Source organism: Leptidea sinapis, chromosome 21 (assembly GCF_905404315.1).
Source record: "Leptidea sinapis chromosome 21, ilLepSina1.1, whole genome shotgun sequence".
Taxonomy (NCBI): domain Eukaryota; kingdom Metazoa; phylum Arthropoda; class Insecta; order Lepidoptera; family Pieridae; genus Leptidea; species Leptidea sinapis.
This window is the reverse complement of record NC_066285.1, coordinates 7,686,065-7,702,184: the sequence shown is the minus strand read 5'-3', so window position 1 is coordinate 7,702,184 and position 16,120 is coordinate 7,686,065. Positions and strand designations below refer to the sequence as shown.

The window sequence follows — 16,120 nt, the reverse complement described above, 5'->3', positions numbered from 1 at the left end:
ATAACGGCTTATCGGTTATAATTCAATGAGTTCATCCACAGATTAAAATTAATGTGGCTATTAAAATAATGGAATTACCTAGTTTAGCTTTAACTGATGTTACAAATGCAAATGCATAATATTTTATTCTCATAAAACAAGTGTATTTATGATAACATTTATCACTAAACTTGTAGTTCTAGCTTTTATAGAAGTACAGTATATTACTTATGGATTATATATATATTATTTATAAGAATTTGATATCGATGCTGGCAATAAAATCTTATAGTAGTAGTAGTGTTAAAAAGATAGCAACTAAATGGTAAAATCTTAAATACCTAATATCCTTATTTCCAAATTTTTTTGACAGGTGCCATGGTCAATATATGGAGGCTTAGGGGCACTTACCTGAAATTCGACACACCGGCCTTTTTAAGTTTGGAAATGTGTTATTTGGACAGGTTTTCACTGAATACTTCCGTTGCGTGGTGTTGAATTCAAAGCGCGGTAGAAACAACTAAACGAAAACTCTGCTTAATAGACTTGTATGCAGATTTTTGCTTCAGACAGTTTGACACTGTGATTGTGAGTCTGATATCATATGCTGATTTTTTTGCAGTGTTCAACAAAAGAATTGTCTATGTTAACTCGAGTGACCACTGAAAGGCACATAGCAATTTAATAATATTGATAAAATTGTTCGAGATTGTGAAAAGTTTGTACCTTTATAAAAGTGTTCTCACAATTTGTATTCAGAAACAAATACAAATTGGAGGTTTTATCAATACATTATTTATGGCTAAACTAGTTAATTGCTATTAAAGCAGCAAATTTAAGACAAGGTATATTGACTATTAGTGTTTTTATTAAATTCCATACAGAGTATATAATTTAATTGAGTTTGGTTATTACTCATTTTCTGAAATATATTATCATATTATAAAAATAGTAGTGATGTAAGTACTAGGTTTTCATAGGAGGAAACTTTATTATGTAGAATTAAATTTATAATTTTAATTCTATAATATTATACTATGACTTGGAAGCTGTATTTGAAATATAAATATACATAATATATATATATATATAGAATAAACTGCAATTTCAGACATAGTTTTCTTTATTACTATTACTTTATTAGTAACTTTGCATGTTACAATGAATCTGATGATTTGTGAGAAAGGTTGTAAAAAGAGATTTTACAATTCTTTTTGCTATATTGCCTTACTATAAAAATCTTATAAAAAAACAATCAACTTTTTATTACTTTTATATTAAATAACACACAAGTCCTTAATCACTAGAACTCTTTAAAACCCCTGTATTATGATCATACACGAGTTTGGGTATAATCTGTGGGGAACTTGAATGAATGTTGGCCAATCGCTCCAATGTTGGGAAGAAGTCCAGCATTAGGAATAATATTCCATGAAAGTGTTAATGTGACATTGTTGTGACCTCTGAAACAAAAGAAATTTGGAATAATACATGTTTTAGATATTATGAGCAACAGATAAACTCAACTGTGTGCATAGTGATTTTCTACTATTTAGCCTATCTGTTCCGGGAGACATATTATAACATTTTATGCATGGCTTCCATACAAAATAGTATAATACTACACATATTCATTTATTTTAAATTCACACATCTCATGTTATCCAACAGTACATTTTTTTTGCAAATGGCTCTACAGTTGGGCAGTTATGTGAAGGTAGTTTGTTGCCCTGTTAGAATTTATTAATGAAACATGCTTCATTGTAAACATCCTGTAAACCTATACATTCATTAAGAAAAGCAGAATTAGCAATTAATATTAGAATTATATTTAATAAATGCTGATGAAACTTACTTTAAACCATTCCCATCATCCCAAAAATAGTACTTTATATTCATGTTCTTAAAATCTAAAATTGCATTTTCTCCTCGCAATATAATTTTGTCCCATAGTACTACTTGATTCAATTCATTTGCTGGAGTGATGTATTCAGCAGTAAGGTATAAAAACAACTGTTTAACGTTCCAATTAAATAAACTAGAAAGATCTGTCTTGAGATCAAATGTTAAATATCCTAAATCATTCTTTTCCCTGGATACTCCATAGTCAGCAATATTTTTTCTGTAATAAAAATATTTGAAAAATTAACTGTAACACCAAATATTCTACATTTGTCATATTTGCTGGGGTATATTATCTATAAAATATAAATGGACTGTGCTTAAGACAGTGAGTGAAACTTTGTTGCCGTTTATTAATAGTATTGAAGGTTTAATCTATGATATAATTGTGCCACCTATGGGTCTACTTACACGACTACTTTTACCGTATTCATTTGAGCAGCAGTTCTATAATCCACGGTCAACGTGGAAAGAAAACATAAAAATGTTAAACATGCTAACACACTTAGCGTATATGTTAATATACCATTCCCCCTTGTGAGAACGGAATACATTTTATTTTTCTGTATTCCTGGTTTTATTAAGTTAATGAAACTATTTTAAATTTAATATCGCTGTTTACGCTTGCTTTCAAGATGACGTTTGTTCACGTTTGCTGTTTGATTTCAATTTTATGACGTAAACTTCAACTGACATGACTTGAGACACGTCATAGATCTTTTTTTTAAATTATTTAATGGCAATGGGATAGATGCAGATCTACACGTATTTTTTTATAGAAAATACTTAGTCCTGCCTACTGCCTGCCTGTACTGTTACAATTAAAAATTAATAAAATATTATATTTGAATTTGGAATCTGTTTTTTTATTTGATTGTTCATTGCGTTTTCTCATTTTGGCGCCAAACAATTGTACAATATTTTGCGATATGCAATATGCCATCAAAATGCAATTGCCAAACTCTCCATACGCTTGGTATTAGTAAAATGTTTGTGTACCAAGCTATTAATAGGTACAAACAATGAGCTATTAATGTCCACGTAATGTTTGTACGAAAAAGGGCAGTAAGGGAAAGAATTCGAAGAAATCCTGTCTGAAAAGCAAAATATTTTATCTCAGGAGACGAAGATAGCACCTAGAACCATGTCGCGTATTTTAAAATATGACTCAGGACTTGCAGCCTATAAAAGACGTACTGGTCTAAATACTACTAACCAATATTACCTACCGGCCTACCAAACGTTTTTAGTTTTCGGCATTCCACAACATATTTGCATGTCCTACTGCCTAGGCACCGACGTAAAGAGATGTTCTTCGAACCTCTTTCACGTTTCGTTCCAAAAATATTTTTGTATATTTTAGTATAATTTATAAATAATAACTATTATAATTGTAACTATATTATTTTAACTGTTAAATAATTATGTTACGTTATGTTTACGTTAGGTTGCGTTCAGATTTTATAAAAACGAATGCATAAGTGATGTGGTGCTGACTTGTAGCGACATCTATTCAGCAAAAATCGATAAACTTCGTTTATTAGAAATATTTACGCCTAGACTAATAATATTTAAAGTCCCAAAAGAATGAAATCATGCAACACGAAGCTATATTTTCTAGTACTCCATTGTTCTCATATATCATATCGTCTAGAGTACAATTACCTGAAATAACATACAATACATTATTATAAAGTAGGGTGGCAACCCTAGCTGTAACCCTTTACTTGTCAGTAATTATGGAATAATAATTTATAGTTTTTCGTTGCATAAGACAATATTTTGATAGGATAATAATTATCTGGGCCTACGTATATCTTTAACTGATGTAAGCAAAAGTCACTGTCCATATTGGGACCTAGAAACAAATTGATAATCGATATGCTTCATAGTGACACGAGAGTGGGTCAGGAGTTGAAAATAATAACTCCGCTTAAAAGAACGACTCTTTATTTGCGTTCACTTTTCGAACCAGCACTTCGCCGGTCTACCGCTGTTCCTCTTGTCGGTGGCGGTGCCTTCAGCAGATCACACCGCATCGCACACTAGTTCTGTTCTATCTTCTTTTTCTCCTGAATAACTTTCACTTTTCACTACTTCTTGCGCTGTTGAAATTATCAATGCCTTGAAGTTTGACAACATGTCGTGCAGCAACTATAAAGCAAATAGCAATAACTTAATAGAGATTTCATTTAATACACCTCTTATGCAAATACAGCTTTAATATTAATAAAGTACTATTATTTGTATGTACTACCTATTCATAGGTTTGAAGTCGGTGCCAAGCCAAATGTAATAGCAGATACCTACACTAGCAATGCCTGACTATGAGCGGGATAGCTTCATCTAGAACCAAACAACCCGAATGGGCAAGCACCGACTTAAACCCTATCAATAGGTAGCACTTAGGTAGAAAATATAATAGTATTTTATTAATATTAAACGTATAAGATTTGCATAAGAGGTGTATTAATTTAAATCTCTTTAAGTTATTTTATACTTTAGAGTTTTTGAAGTCGGCTTTTTTAAACGTAGTTTGTTTTATTGAAGCATTTATCTATCAGTCTATCCATTTTGCTTAATTGTAGAAAATGTATCTGCATTCTACAATGTACACGAGTCCCTACACTCAGCAGTAGGTACTCATCGCTCACTGATTGAACATGGTTAGACGAAATCGGCTTATCGTCGGTCGTCGCTGACGCTGAGGGGGTATAATTTCATTGAGATACCGCTCCACGCGATACACCCTCATGCAAATTTTCAATTTATTTCCTGATAGAGCTCTTTTCAAAACGTTCTTTTTCACTAAGAACGATTTATTATTCAATAGTCACACAGACTTGTACAATACAAATCAATGTTAAACGCAATCGGTAATTAAATTGAAGTTTCTATTACAATAGAAAATGAAAGTCTTATTTTAAATTAATTAACAGTAACAGTATAGAATAGACTGCGTAATTTAGTATAAATTCAAAACATTTAGTATATTTTCATAAAAATGGCAGTAAATTTCAAAAGGTATATAAAAACATAATAGTAATACTAGAAACAAAAATAAACTGTTAATGCCTACTTCTAGGCTTAGTAAACTCGACAAGTCATTTATCGGTAATTGCGTTAGATTTTATAATAATCTTCCTGAGAACATAATGGAAATGTCCCTCAACAAGTTCAAAGCCTATATTATGCATAAACTTATAGAAAAATCTTTTTTGAAAAATTTGATGTTTGAGTAGGTTTGTTGCATCATTTTACACATTATATTGTAATTGAAATGATTTGTAAATCGATGGAAATGTAATCTTGATATAAAAGAGTGGCAATGAGTTTCTGGCTACTTGTTCTCATTAGCTCAACCCTTTACGAAGTAGCGGTAGATTCAATAAGAAAAATATTTTTTTTGACATTCATAAGTGTCATTTCCGTGACCTACATGAATAAATAAAATATTTTGATTTGATTTGATTTCACATTACCTTGGGATTGTCAATATATGAGGCTCGAAAGGAGGAGGGAGAAATAAACAGGGGGAACTGATATTTCGTGACTTTTCGCAGAGAATTAGTTAGTAAAAACATAAAAAAAAAACTAAAAACTTCACGTGATTGGGAATGGGAAACCACTTTCATATTTTTTTTCATAGATCGCTAGATGACTACTATCGTAGTCTTCAAATCAGACTAAAACACAGATAAAACAATATTAGAAGTCCCACAATATATAACCTTATCAGCTGATTTAATTGATAGATAGAGGGCTTATCATTAAGATTTTAACGCTGTGATATTAATCACACACTCAGAATATTAATTCTGTAAACAATGTGAGACTTGGTTGTTTAAAATGTGGAGAAATAGTGAAAAGCATAGCATATACATAGTGTTTTTATTGTTCTGTAAGTGTTAGTTTTAGACATTATCAAAATTTTATTCCCTCGGTCACATAACAAGCTTTGTTTTGGTTGCAAGAAGGTACCTAGCAATATAAAGAACATTTATATCTACTACCGTTGTATAAAGCAGTAAAAATATTACATAAAAGATATAAAGTAGTAAAAATTCTATTTCAACTATCTTAGTACTTATATTTTATTGAACTTTGCTTGTCTGTTATAAATAATAAGGATGTGATGAAAACATACCTACTTGTCATGTTTATTTATCTATCTACGATTGAACATTAGCTACTCCCAGTTTTCGTTAAAAGAACGTTATTATTCAGACTGGTTATTTCACAAGTATTACACAGATTTTTGCTACGCTAGTTAAGATACCCATTTATATTGCAAAAGTAGTTTAAATTAAAACTTTTAATGTCAATGTAATTATTGAAACATTTTATTATCTTCTAGCAAAACTCCGTGAAAATACGCTACGTTGGTTCAACTAAAAAATACTAGAGGGCGTTATTTCAATTTATTATGAGCAGGAAAATCCGATTAAGTAAAAATTAATTACCAGAAAATATAAAGAACAAAGAAATGCGGTTTTAAAACTTCATGTTTGTTTATTGTTACTTAGTAGAGTGATATATTATTTTTACCGACCCATATTATAAGCCCAGTTAGTGACCCTGCCTACTGAGCTAGAGGTCCCGTGTTCGAGTCCTGGTAGGTGCAATCATTTATATGATGAGTATTGAATATGCATGTTTGTTTCCGAGCCATGGATGTTTATATGTATTTATGTATGTTTAAGTATATAATTACTTGTACTAATATATTATCGTTGTCTTCGTTGATGCCTAGTTAGGGGCAAGATAATTTGTGTAAAAAGTGTGTCATTATTATATTTTAATAAATAAAATTCTCGTGTCCCGGTGTTTGTGACCAAACTCCTCCGAAACGGCTGAACCGATTTATGTGAAATTTTGTGTGCATATCGGGTAGGTCTGAGAATCGGCCAATATCTATTTTTCATACCCCTAAATGATAAGATTTTATTTTATGACAATTTTTTGTTTTATTATGAATCAGCATTACACATACAACTTCAGATTTTCACCCGTCTACGATCAACACCAATTTTTGTATCGTGTTTTTATATTATTTGTTGTTGGTTGCAAGATGGCAATCGAATACAATAATTGTAGTACGACATACGATATATTTTTTGTACGATATATTTGGTAGGTCTGACAATCGGTCGTCATCTATTTTTATTTAATTCTTTTTTATCACTGTATGGCAATGCAACGTTTGCTGGATCAGCTAGTATTATATTTTTATATTTTCAGTTGGTGTAGTACACTCTATTCACAATGAGACACGCTGCTTCCAGTTTACGTGGCTGGGACCAAGATACAACGAGGACAGTGTGTTTCTAAACGCAACTTGTAATGATGCTACTCAACTTGCCGATGGAGTACCTTGTGAACTGCCTTTAGTTGTGTCTAGTAAGAGATACAACAGTATTCTATGACATTTTTTAAGTGTTGATAGTTTAATACAAGCTCCTCTTTCACTAAAATATGATAGAGGAAAGCGATGGGTCGTCCATGAGTCATGCTCGTGCATGGGCGCTAATTTTGTTAAATTTAAGGCCAAGTTCTCTTTAAATTTATCAAATGCTTTTAAAATGATCGCTTAATATCTTTATTTATCAAAGTATTTTTAACATTATTAATACAATAGTTATTATAATTAATTATATCGTTGTCAAAGAACTGTTGCTCTTGAGATATTTTTTTATGATTTACTTAGATACATTAATTATTATATATATTGGTCGAGAGTAGCAATGGAAAGGGAGACTGGAAAAGTTGGAAGAGGCCTTTGTCTGTTACTTTACTTTACTTTATTGACTTAGTACATAGTGTCATCTAAGCTAGACTTAGAAAATCTGTAAATATACCTATTAAAGGCTTTAATACAATAAAGCCTATAACGTAGATATATTATTTTTCAATTACTTGAGTATTCTATCGTACCTATTACGTTGCATATATTATATTCAAGTTATTTGTAAAATAGTGAAGTTCTAAATACTTATTTTAAAGAAAAGCAATGAGTTTCTTCCCACTTCTTTTCATTAATGTTAAAATTTTCCGAAGTGGTGCTAATTAGTAATGCTAAAATGTATCACTTTGGGATTCATAAGCGACATTTTTTTAAGTTTTGTACATTCATTTTTTATTTGATTTCCTTAGAATTTGAATAAAATTAAGTTACACATAGCTATATCAAAAAGCCCATTCTATATCATTCGACCAATGGGGTCGATAGTTTATTGAGCCGTTCCCAATATACTATCTACATATAGATATAAATTACTACCTTCTACTGTCAGTAATTTGCTGTCAATAATCTGAAGCTGTCCCAATATACCCGATAAGTCATTCTTATCGCCTTATATTGGGACGCCTGAATTGCAATTTCCATACAAACTTCTATCGCTGGTAAGCTATACGTCGTCCAATTGACAAACAGCGTGTACGGATAAGGTGAGTTACCGTCGATAAGTCTATTGGGACAGAAAAATCAACAATAGTTACGATTTTTATCTCAAGTAAGAGATAGACTGAATATTGGGAACGGCCGTAGGTATATGTCGTGTAAGTGATACAAATATCTTATTAGGACTTCAAATGCCGTCGAGTGCGAAGTGCACGTTTCGGTGTCTCAATTTGTACACGGAACTTCAGAAGTACTTAGGTACTTCAAGTAGAAGTACCTGGAGTTTCAGAACAAAGGAAAGCCGAGTGATAAGTCTTAGTAGTGTTATACTCCATAGAAAACAGGGGTGTTCTAATTTGATCTTGGTATATATGTGTGTCTGTCTGTGGCATCCTCAACTCCTCAACGTATGGACTGATTTTGATGAAATTTTTGTTTGAAAACTAATATGATGGGGGTGTTTAAATTAATATATTATTATAAGTTAAGAGGTCGATAAATGGCACTCAATTTTATTAGAATAGTAGTAGTAGTAACAAAACATTAATATTAGTGTCTAATGTAACTCATTTTATTTTAAGGGGATGGAACTTGGCCAGACATTGAATACATCTGGGCTAACCATTTCGAAGAGACAACCTGTGTTTTAGCCGCAAACGACATCTGTGCAAAATACACGTATTATTTCAATGGACATCGTAAGTCTTTATTATTATTATATTTTTGACTAGCAGAACCGACATACGCTGTTCTGTCAATAGAAAAAAATATGAAGTAAGTCTGAAGGAAAGGATGTCGTCTAAATCCATCGGAAGTATGTTAATTATTTAAAATGTTAAGTTAATGAGTTAAAAATAAAACAAAAACGTATTTCTGAATTATTTTATAATATTTAGTAATAAAATGATAAGGATAAATATCGTATTTATGTAAACATCTTTTAAATTACGTTTAGACAGCGTTTTCGTTGAAAGCTCCCAGAGACCTTATTTTTTTCCGACATCTCCAACAAATATCATTCACAAATTATATACTTAAAACTTTCTCGAGAACCACGCTACCCATTGAATACCATGAAAACAGCATGAAACTCGGTGCAGTAGTTTTTGAGTCTATCGCGAACAGACAGACAGATGGAGCAGTTTGCTTGATAACATAATATGTATGTATGATAAGATATATATTAATAAGAAATCAAACCATTACGTGTTAGGTATTATTATCTGTACATCTTAGTAGGTATACAAAATACATCTATACTAATATTATAAAGCTGCAGTGTTTGTTTGTTTGTTTGTTTGAACGCGCTAATCTCTGGTACTACTGGTCCGATTTGAATGATTCTTTCAGTGTTGGATAGTCCATTTGTCGAGGAAGGCTATAGGCTATGTTTTTTTTTCAAAATTAGGGATCCGTAATAAAATTGCTATTTTCTAACACAAGGTGTAAAATCGAAAACCTATTTTTGCGTGCGCTGCAAAAACTATTGACAATAGAACAAAATGATGTACAGGCTATAAATATAGGCAATATTTTATTACTTATAAAACTATCGCGTGAATTATACTTTATATGGCAAAACAACGTTTGCCGGGTCAGCTAGTAATATATAAAACTGAATAATGGGACTTGGGGACATCAGAACACCTAAAGGTTTCGAATCCAGCAGATATCCCATGATTCACGTGGGATATTATCACTTACCCCCTTATTCATAACAGTCTGATTGAACCCTCTTATTCTAATAACTTAAAGCATTGCTAATGGTCACTCTGACTTCTTCTATTAACCTTAGTCAGAATGAGAAAAAACACCCAGCGGCTGTTTTAAGTTAGCGGACCATTTTGAATAAGGGGGTAAGAATTTACTGGCCAATTGTTATTATTTAAAAAACAATTACGGTATTTGAAACTTGGACCACTCGGCGAGTAGGTCATATTTTAGTTTATGTGATTGTCATTTGTTTTCATATTGTGACATCGTTTTGAAAAAACATTGTCAGAGACTTAAATTAGCATTTGGAGATGAGGCTCTATCTCTGCTCTGTGTATTCTAGTAATCTTAATGATGAACAATTTCGTGAAGTGAATTAAGTTTTCGTAAGTTTTGTTAAGTGATCACCGCCGCCCACAATCTCTTGCAACACCGGAGGAATCACATGAGCATTGCCGGCCTTTAAGGAAGGTGTACGCGCTTTTTTTGGAGGTACCCATGTCGTATCGTCCCTGAAACACCGCACAAGGAAGCTCATTCCACAGCTTTGTAGTACGTGGAAGAAAGCTCCTTGAAAACCGCACTGTGGAGGACCGCCACACATCCAGATGGTGAGGATGATATCCTAACTTGTGGCGTGTTGTGCGAAGGTGGAATTCGGCGGCAGGAATCAGGTTAAACAGCTCTTTGGAACACTCCCCGTGATAAATGCGGTAGAAGACACACAATGAAGCGACGTCTCTACGCAACGCCAAGTGATCCAGCCGTTCACAGAGCACTGGGTCCCCGACAATTCGAGCTGCTCTGCGTTGCACGCGGTCAAATGGATCGAGCTGATACTGGGGTGCGCCAGACCAGAGATGACAGCAATACTCCATGTGTGGCCGGACCTGCGCTTTGTAGAGCGCTAGTATGTTGGCCGGCTTGAAATATTGCCGTGCTCTATTAATGACGCCCAGTTTCTTTGAAGCCAATTTGGCTTTGCCTTCCAGATGACCACGAAATTGGCAATCGCTCGAGATTTCGAGACCTTTCCGATACTAGGCGCAGCTTTAAGAGAAGTGTTCTCGAAGAGCGGTGATACGACAAATGGGGTTTGTTTAGTGGTAAACGCGCAAACTTGAGTCTTCTGGGGGTTAAATTGGACAAGGTTCAATTTACCCCATTCCGCGACCTTCTCAAGAGAGGACTCGATAGAAGACACAAGTTTCTCCCGGCACTGGTCTACGATTTCCCGAGAGAGACCTGCATGGCCAGTGTATACGGCATCACCAGTGCTATCGTCTGCATAGCAATGAATGTTGGAGGTGTCCAACATATCATTGATATGCAGAAGAAACAGCGTGGAAGACAGCACACAGCATTGGGGCACTCCAGCATTCACGGGCTTCGGGTTCGAGCAATATCCGTCGACAACGACCTGTATGTTGCGCCCAGTGAGGAAGCTGGAGGTCCACTTGCACAAGCTCTCGGGAAGCCCAAATGATGGAAGTTTGGAGAGGAGCGCCTTGTGCCATACACGATCAAAGGCCTTCGCTATATCCAGGCTAACTGCCAGGCCTTCCCCCTTGCTTTCAATAGCCGCTGCCCATCTATGTGTTAGGTATACCAGAAGATCACCTGCCGACCGACCATGGCGAAACCCGTATTGTCGGTCGTTGATCAACTGGTGACCCTCTAGATATACCAAGAGCTGACGGCTAATTACGCTCTCCATGATTTTGGAGAGCAGGGAGGTAATAGCAATAGGCCTGTAGTTTTCCGGATCCGAACTCTCTCCTTTTTTTTGGATCGGATGGACAAGGGCTGACTTCCATGAGTCAGGGACTACGCCTTTAGAATAAGAGTGCCGGAATAAACGCGTTAGCACCGGCGTCAACTCAGGGGCACACGTTCTAAGCACGATTGGAGAAATGCCATCCGGCCCGCTCGACTTTCTGACGTCCAACGAAAACAGAGCTCGCCTAACAGTTTTCTGTCTGAAGTACAGTTCAGGCATAGAGCTCTGACACCACGGGATGGTCGGCGGTGTTTTTCCGTTGTCGTCAAGAGTCGAGTTGGTGGCGAAAAGAGTGCACAAGAGATCGGCTTTCTCTATTGCCGTATGGTCCAGGGTGTCATTCCTCATGTGCAACGGCGGCATGGACGGCTGGCTGAAGTTACCAAGAGCAGCTTTCGACAACGACCAGAACTTGCGTGTTCCGGTCGGGTAACTGGAAAGCTGCTCGCCGATTTTGACGACGTGTTTTGACTTTGCACGGGCGATTTGCCGCTTAAAAAATCTGGAGGCACGGTTGTATTTCCTCTTAAGAACTGTGCAGTTCGGATCGTTTGTGCCCAGCGCCGCAACCCAAGTTCGATACGCCTGTTTTTTGCAGTCAGATGCTGCTTTAACAGACGCATCGAGCCAGGGCTGTGATCTGCCACCGATGGGTACTACAGAGTTTGGTATAAAAATATCCATACCCTGTAGTATCACATCGGCTACTGCAACGGCGCAGGCACTAGGATCATCCGAAGGGAAACAAACCCTGCCCCAAGGGTAGGATGCAAAAAAGGAACGCATCCTAACCCAATCTGCTGACTTGTAGTGCCAAACGCGGCGGGTCGCTGGTGGTCTGCGACGTTGGCGTCGGATAGGCACTACACTCCTGACCAGGCAATGGTCGGACGTTCCGAGAGGGGCGTCGACAAAGACCTGGTAACCATCGGGATGTGTAGTCAGCAGAAGATCCAGAGAATGGGCACCGGTCCTCGACCTTAACCTATGCGAAACATAACGGCACTAGGCCGCTACTTCACGCCGGTATTCTGTGCGAGTGTGGTAATTAGCCCGGACGAGTCTGGCCCGATTGTGCTGACGTCAAAAGACGGCAGCGTGACTCTCCCACTTCTAGATATGCACGCACGAAGTTTTACTTCTTTGGCCTAACAAACGGAACATCCTTAAAATTATTTATTCCTCGTGTTATTCTACGTTTGTAGAAAGAATAATATTGTAAAAATCTTGCAACGATGGCTTTGACAATTAATTAGATATAAAATAACGAATACGGCTGCACTGGCTTGAACCCTTTGCCTATCCTAATAATGGACGAAGAAAGGTTGTGGCTTCATCTAAAGGATCTACTTTACAGTTGATAACCTGCTCAATCCCAATTTTTGCATATTAGGAAATTGACTTACGATATCACTCTTTCGAATCTAAACAATTTATTATGTTTTTAAAGTGATAACCCTCACTTCTGGGATATTATAAATTACATAATAAAATTTGAATTTTCATAATTATATATTATTTCGTTATCTCCCTGATTTGAATTTTCTTTGTTCTGGATCTGAATCACTGCAGCTATAAGCGTTCGTATAATAAATATGATTGTGTGCAATGAAAACATGTTTATATAAAATAAACTGCATCAACTTTTATATTATTATAATCAGCACTATCCAGACCTCGAAGAACTTAAATAGATTCTTAACAGAAGATTCTGACCGTGTACAGTTTTGGCTAAGTAGATTATCTTTGTAATATTGATATGGTGCAAACATAATAATTTTAACACGGAATAGTAAAAAAATAAGGACTCCGTGTCACCTTACATAACAGTGTAGAACCAAAACAAGCCGATTAACGTGTAAATACATATAGCCCCACGCACACACACTACAACAGGCCGATAGGCGGCCATTATGAGAAATTGTCATCGTCTGTGACAGATCAGTTTGCGCTCAATATTTTTTTTTAAAAATGCCGTCGTGCGTTGTGAAAAAGTGTAAAAACGAGCGGGAGTCCTTCTTGTTTTACTAGTCCGTGACTTCTAATAACTATTTTTTTAAATTTTCTATCTACTCAAGTAAGTCTTGACGTGTGCGTATTTATTTGTAAAAAGGTGTAGCTGTAAATATTGATTTCTATCTTCTTCTAATTAAAATTAAACAACTCTCTGCGCGACTAGATACCGTACTACCTAAGAACAATAGCTTTTTTTATTAAGGCATCTTGTGTCATCTTTTAGTGTGTATTCAGTATTTGAAAAAGATTCTTGTGTGCGTGACATCTTGACACTCAATGGCATCCTTCAAATTTTATAACTTATATTATACGCTTCGTGTTTATTTCAAATTGAAATTAATAAAATATAAAATGCTTACTGATGATATGTGATCCCAGTGTCTTTATAATCTCTTGTTGTATTATTTTTACAAGTTTTACCACGCAAATCGGCATTTTAATTTCAATTATTAGCAAAGTTTAACAGAACATGTGGCACGTCAACGTCATACATCGTTCCAGACTGGGTCGAGTACGTCCACTTGGGCGTAGAATTAGTTGCCGCACTTTGCGACCACGCCGGTATCTAGTTGGAGCGCAGCAGAGACCAATCTTTAATCTAAAGGAGATACTTAAGATGAGATGATTACTTTTAAGATCATTTGAGCTATCATTTACATATTATATTGTAATTGAAATGATTTGTTAATAAAACGATGAAGATGTAAATCTTGATTTAAAAGGGTGGCAATGAGTTTCTTGCTACTTCTTCTCATTAGCTCAACCCTTTACGAAGAAGCAGTAGATTCAATAAGAAAAATATTTTTTTTGTGACATTCATAAGTGTCATTTGTGACCTACATGAATAAATTGATTTTGTTTTTTGATTTTTATCTGCTCTTAAATTGCCATTAAATATATTTATCCGTAATAAAATTTGCAGCTGAAAACTCAACATACATGTGCACTCGAGCCGTCGATGCCCAGGAGTCTGCAATAACCAACGGATGCTACACGCAGACCTCTGGAAGCTACCAGACTAGAGTTTGTTTCTGCCGATCAGTTCCTGGAGGGGTCCCGTGCAATCACGCCATAAAACTCACCACTACTTTATTTGGAATTAATTTAATCGTATTCATTGTTTTGTACTTGTATTTGTTTTAAAGGAGGATGGCGAGAATGGACCCACATAATTAAAAAATTAACGAAGCACCAATTAGAGAAGTACAAGTATAAGTTTATACAAAAATTATTGAGGCAATAAGATATGGGAGTCAAAAGATATAAATTATTATAATATATAAAAGAATATGTCATCTTGCACTATCGGAACGTTTTGCGCAATTGAATATTAACATCTACATTTTTTGACATGAAAAGTCATTTTTTATATGAATGTTCCGACACCATCAAACTATCTAAACCTACTCAAATCAATAATTCAGTAGATAGTAATTCACAATAATTGTGAATAACAATAAGATTCAATAAGATTATTATCATTTTTGATACTAAAATCAGTAGGTATAGTATCTTTAAAAGATTCGATACCTGCTTGAAAAAAGAATGAATTGTGAATCCTCAATTATTAGCTGCTGGTTACCCTACCACATAAATATAATATTATCTTTTAGCAGACAGTAATTAGGCATAGACATAAGATACAAATTATTGATTGAACAATGGATATTGGTTAATAATTTTAGGTTATATTTTACTTTTAGGTATATCTTTTTTCTCCCACTTTTTTAGACTTACTTACATTTTGCTTTTTTCTTTGTTTTGTTACGTTGTACAATTCTTAATAAGTTTTCATGATGTACGCCACTTATTTTAAATTTAGTGGGTCCCAAAATACATGCATTCTCGCCATCCTCCTTTATTTCCAATTTCAATTTATTTATTAAAAGATTATTAAAATACAAAATGGGAATAATTATACAAGTTTTACTTAAAAGCTAGTCAACACTGCCTGAACTAGGTAAACCTGTGTGTCAGGCGTAAAGAGCTTATATTAAAATTAAATAATGACAAAAAAGAGAAACTTAATTAAGTAAAAAGGTATAAATAAATTTACCGGTTTAAAGTAAACAATGTCTTCTAAGTAATGACTATTAACTAATACAAATAAAATATACATAATGTTTATTTTAACACTATTAGTATTTTTTTAATAAAGTTATTAATGTGTTTTGATTTTGTTCTTGTTTTTAAACTTGATTGTTTATAAATATGTTTAAAATGGACACTAAACAAGGCCGACAGAGATCGGATTGATGCCTTTGAGATGTGGTGCTGGAGGAAGATGCTTCAAATCCCTTGGATAGCACTCCGTACCAACCAATCCATAC

At 34.7% G+C, this 16,120-nt stretch overlaps 2 protein-coding genes and 1 long non-coding RNA gene across 3 annotated transcripts in view; 1 reads left to right on the top strand and 2 right to left on the bottom strand.

Moving 5' to 3' along the window:
* The window catches only part of LOC126970484 (uncharacterized), a 132,687-nt gene that overhangs the window by 68,154 nt on the left and 48,413 nt on the right, over positions 1–16,120 (bottom strand). The window lies entirely within an intron of this gene.
* On the bottom strand, positions 1,237–2,548 carry LOC126970481 (signal peptidase complex subunit 3). Its single transcript, XM_050816414.1, has 3 exons — positions 2,293–2,548; positions 1,835–2,101; positions 1,237–1,442 (listed from the first exon to the last, which is right to left on the bottom strand). The coding sequence occupies exons 1-3, from the start codon at positions 2,433–2,435 to the stop codon at positions 1,313–1,315; spliced, it is 540 nt and encodes a 179-aa protein (XP_050672371.1). The 5' UTR covers positions 2,436–2,548; the 3' UTR covers positions 1,237–1,312.
* Positions 5,671–15,965, top strand: LOC126970482 (uncharacterized). Its single transcript, XM_050816415.1, has 4 exons — positions 5,671–5,782; positions 7,123–7,281; positions 8,863–8,979; positions 14,713–15,965. The coding sequence occupies exons 1-4, from the start codon at positions 5,731–5,733 to the stop codon at positions 14,931–14,933; spliced, it is 549 nt and encodes a 182-aa protein (XP_050672372.1). The 5' UTR covers positions 5,671–5,730; the 3' UTR covers positions 14,934–15,965.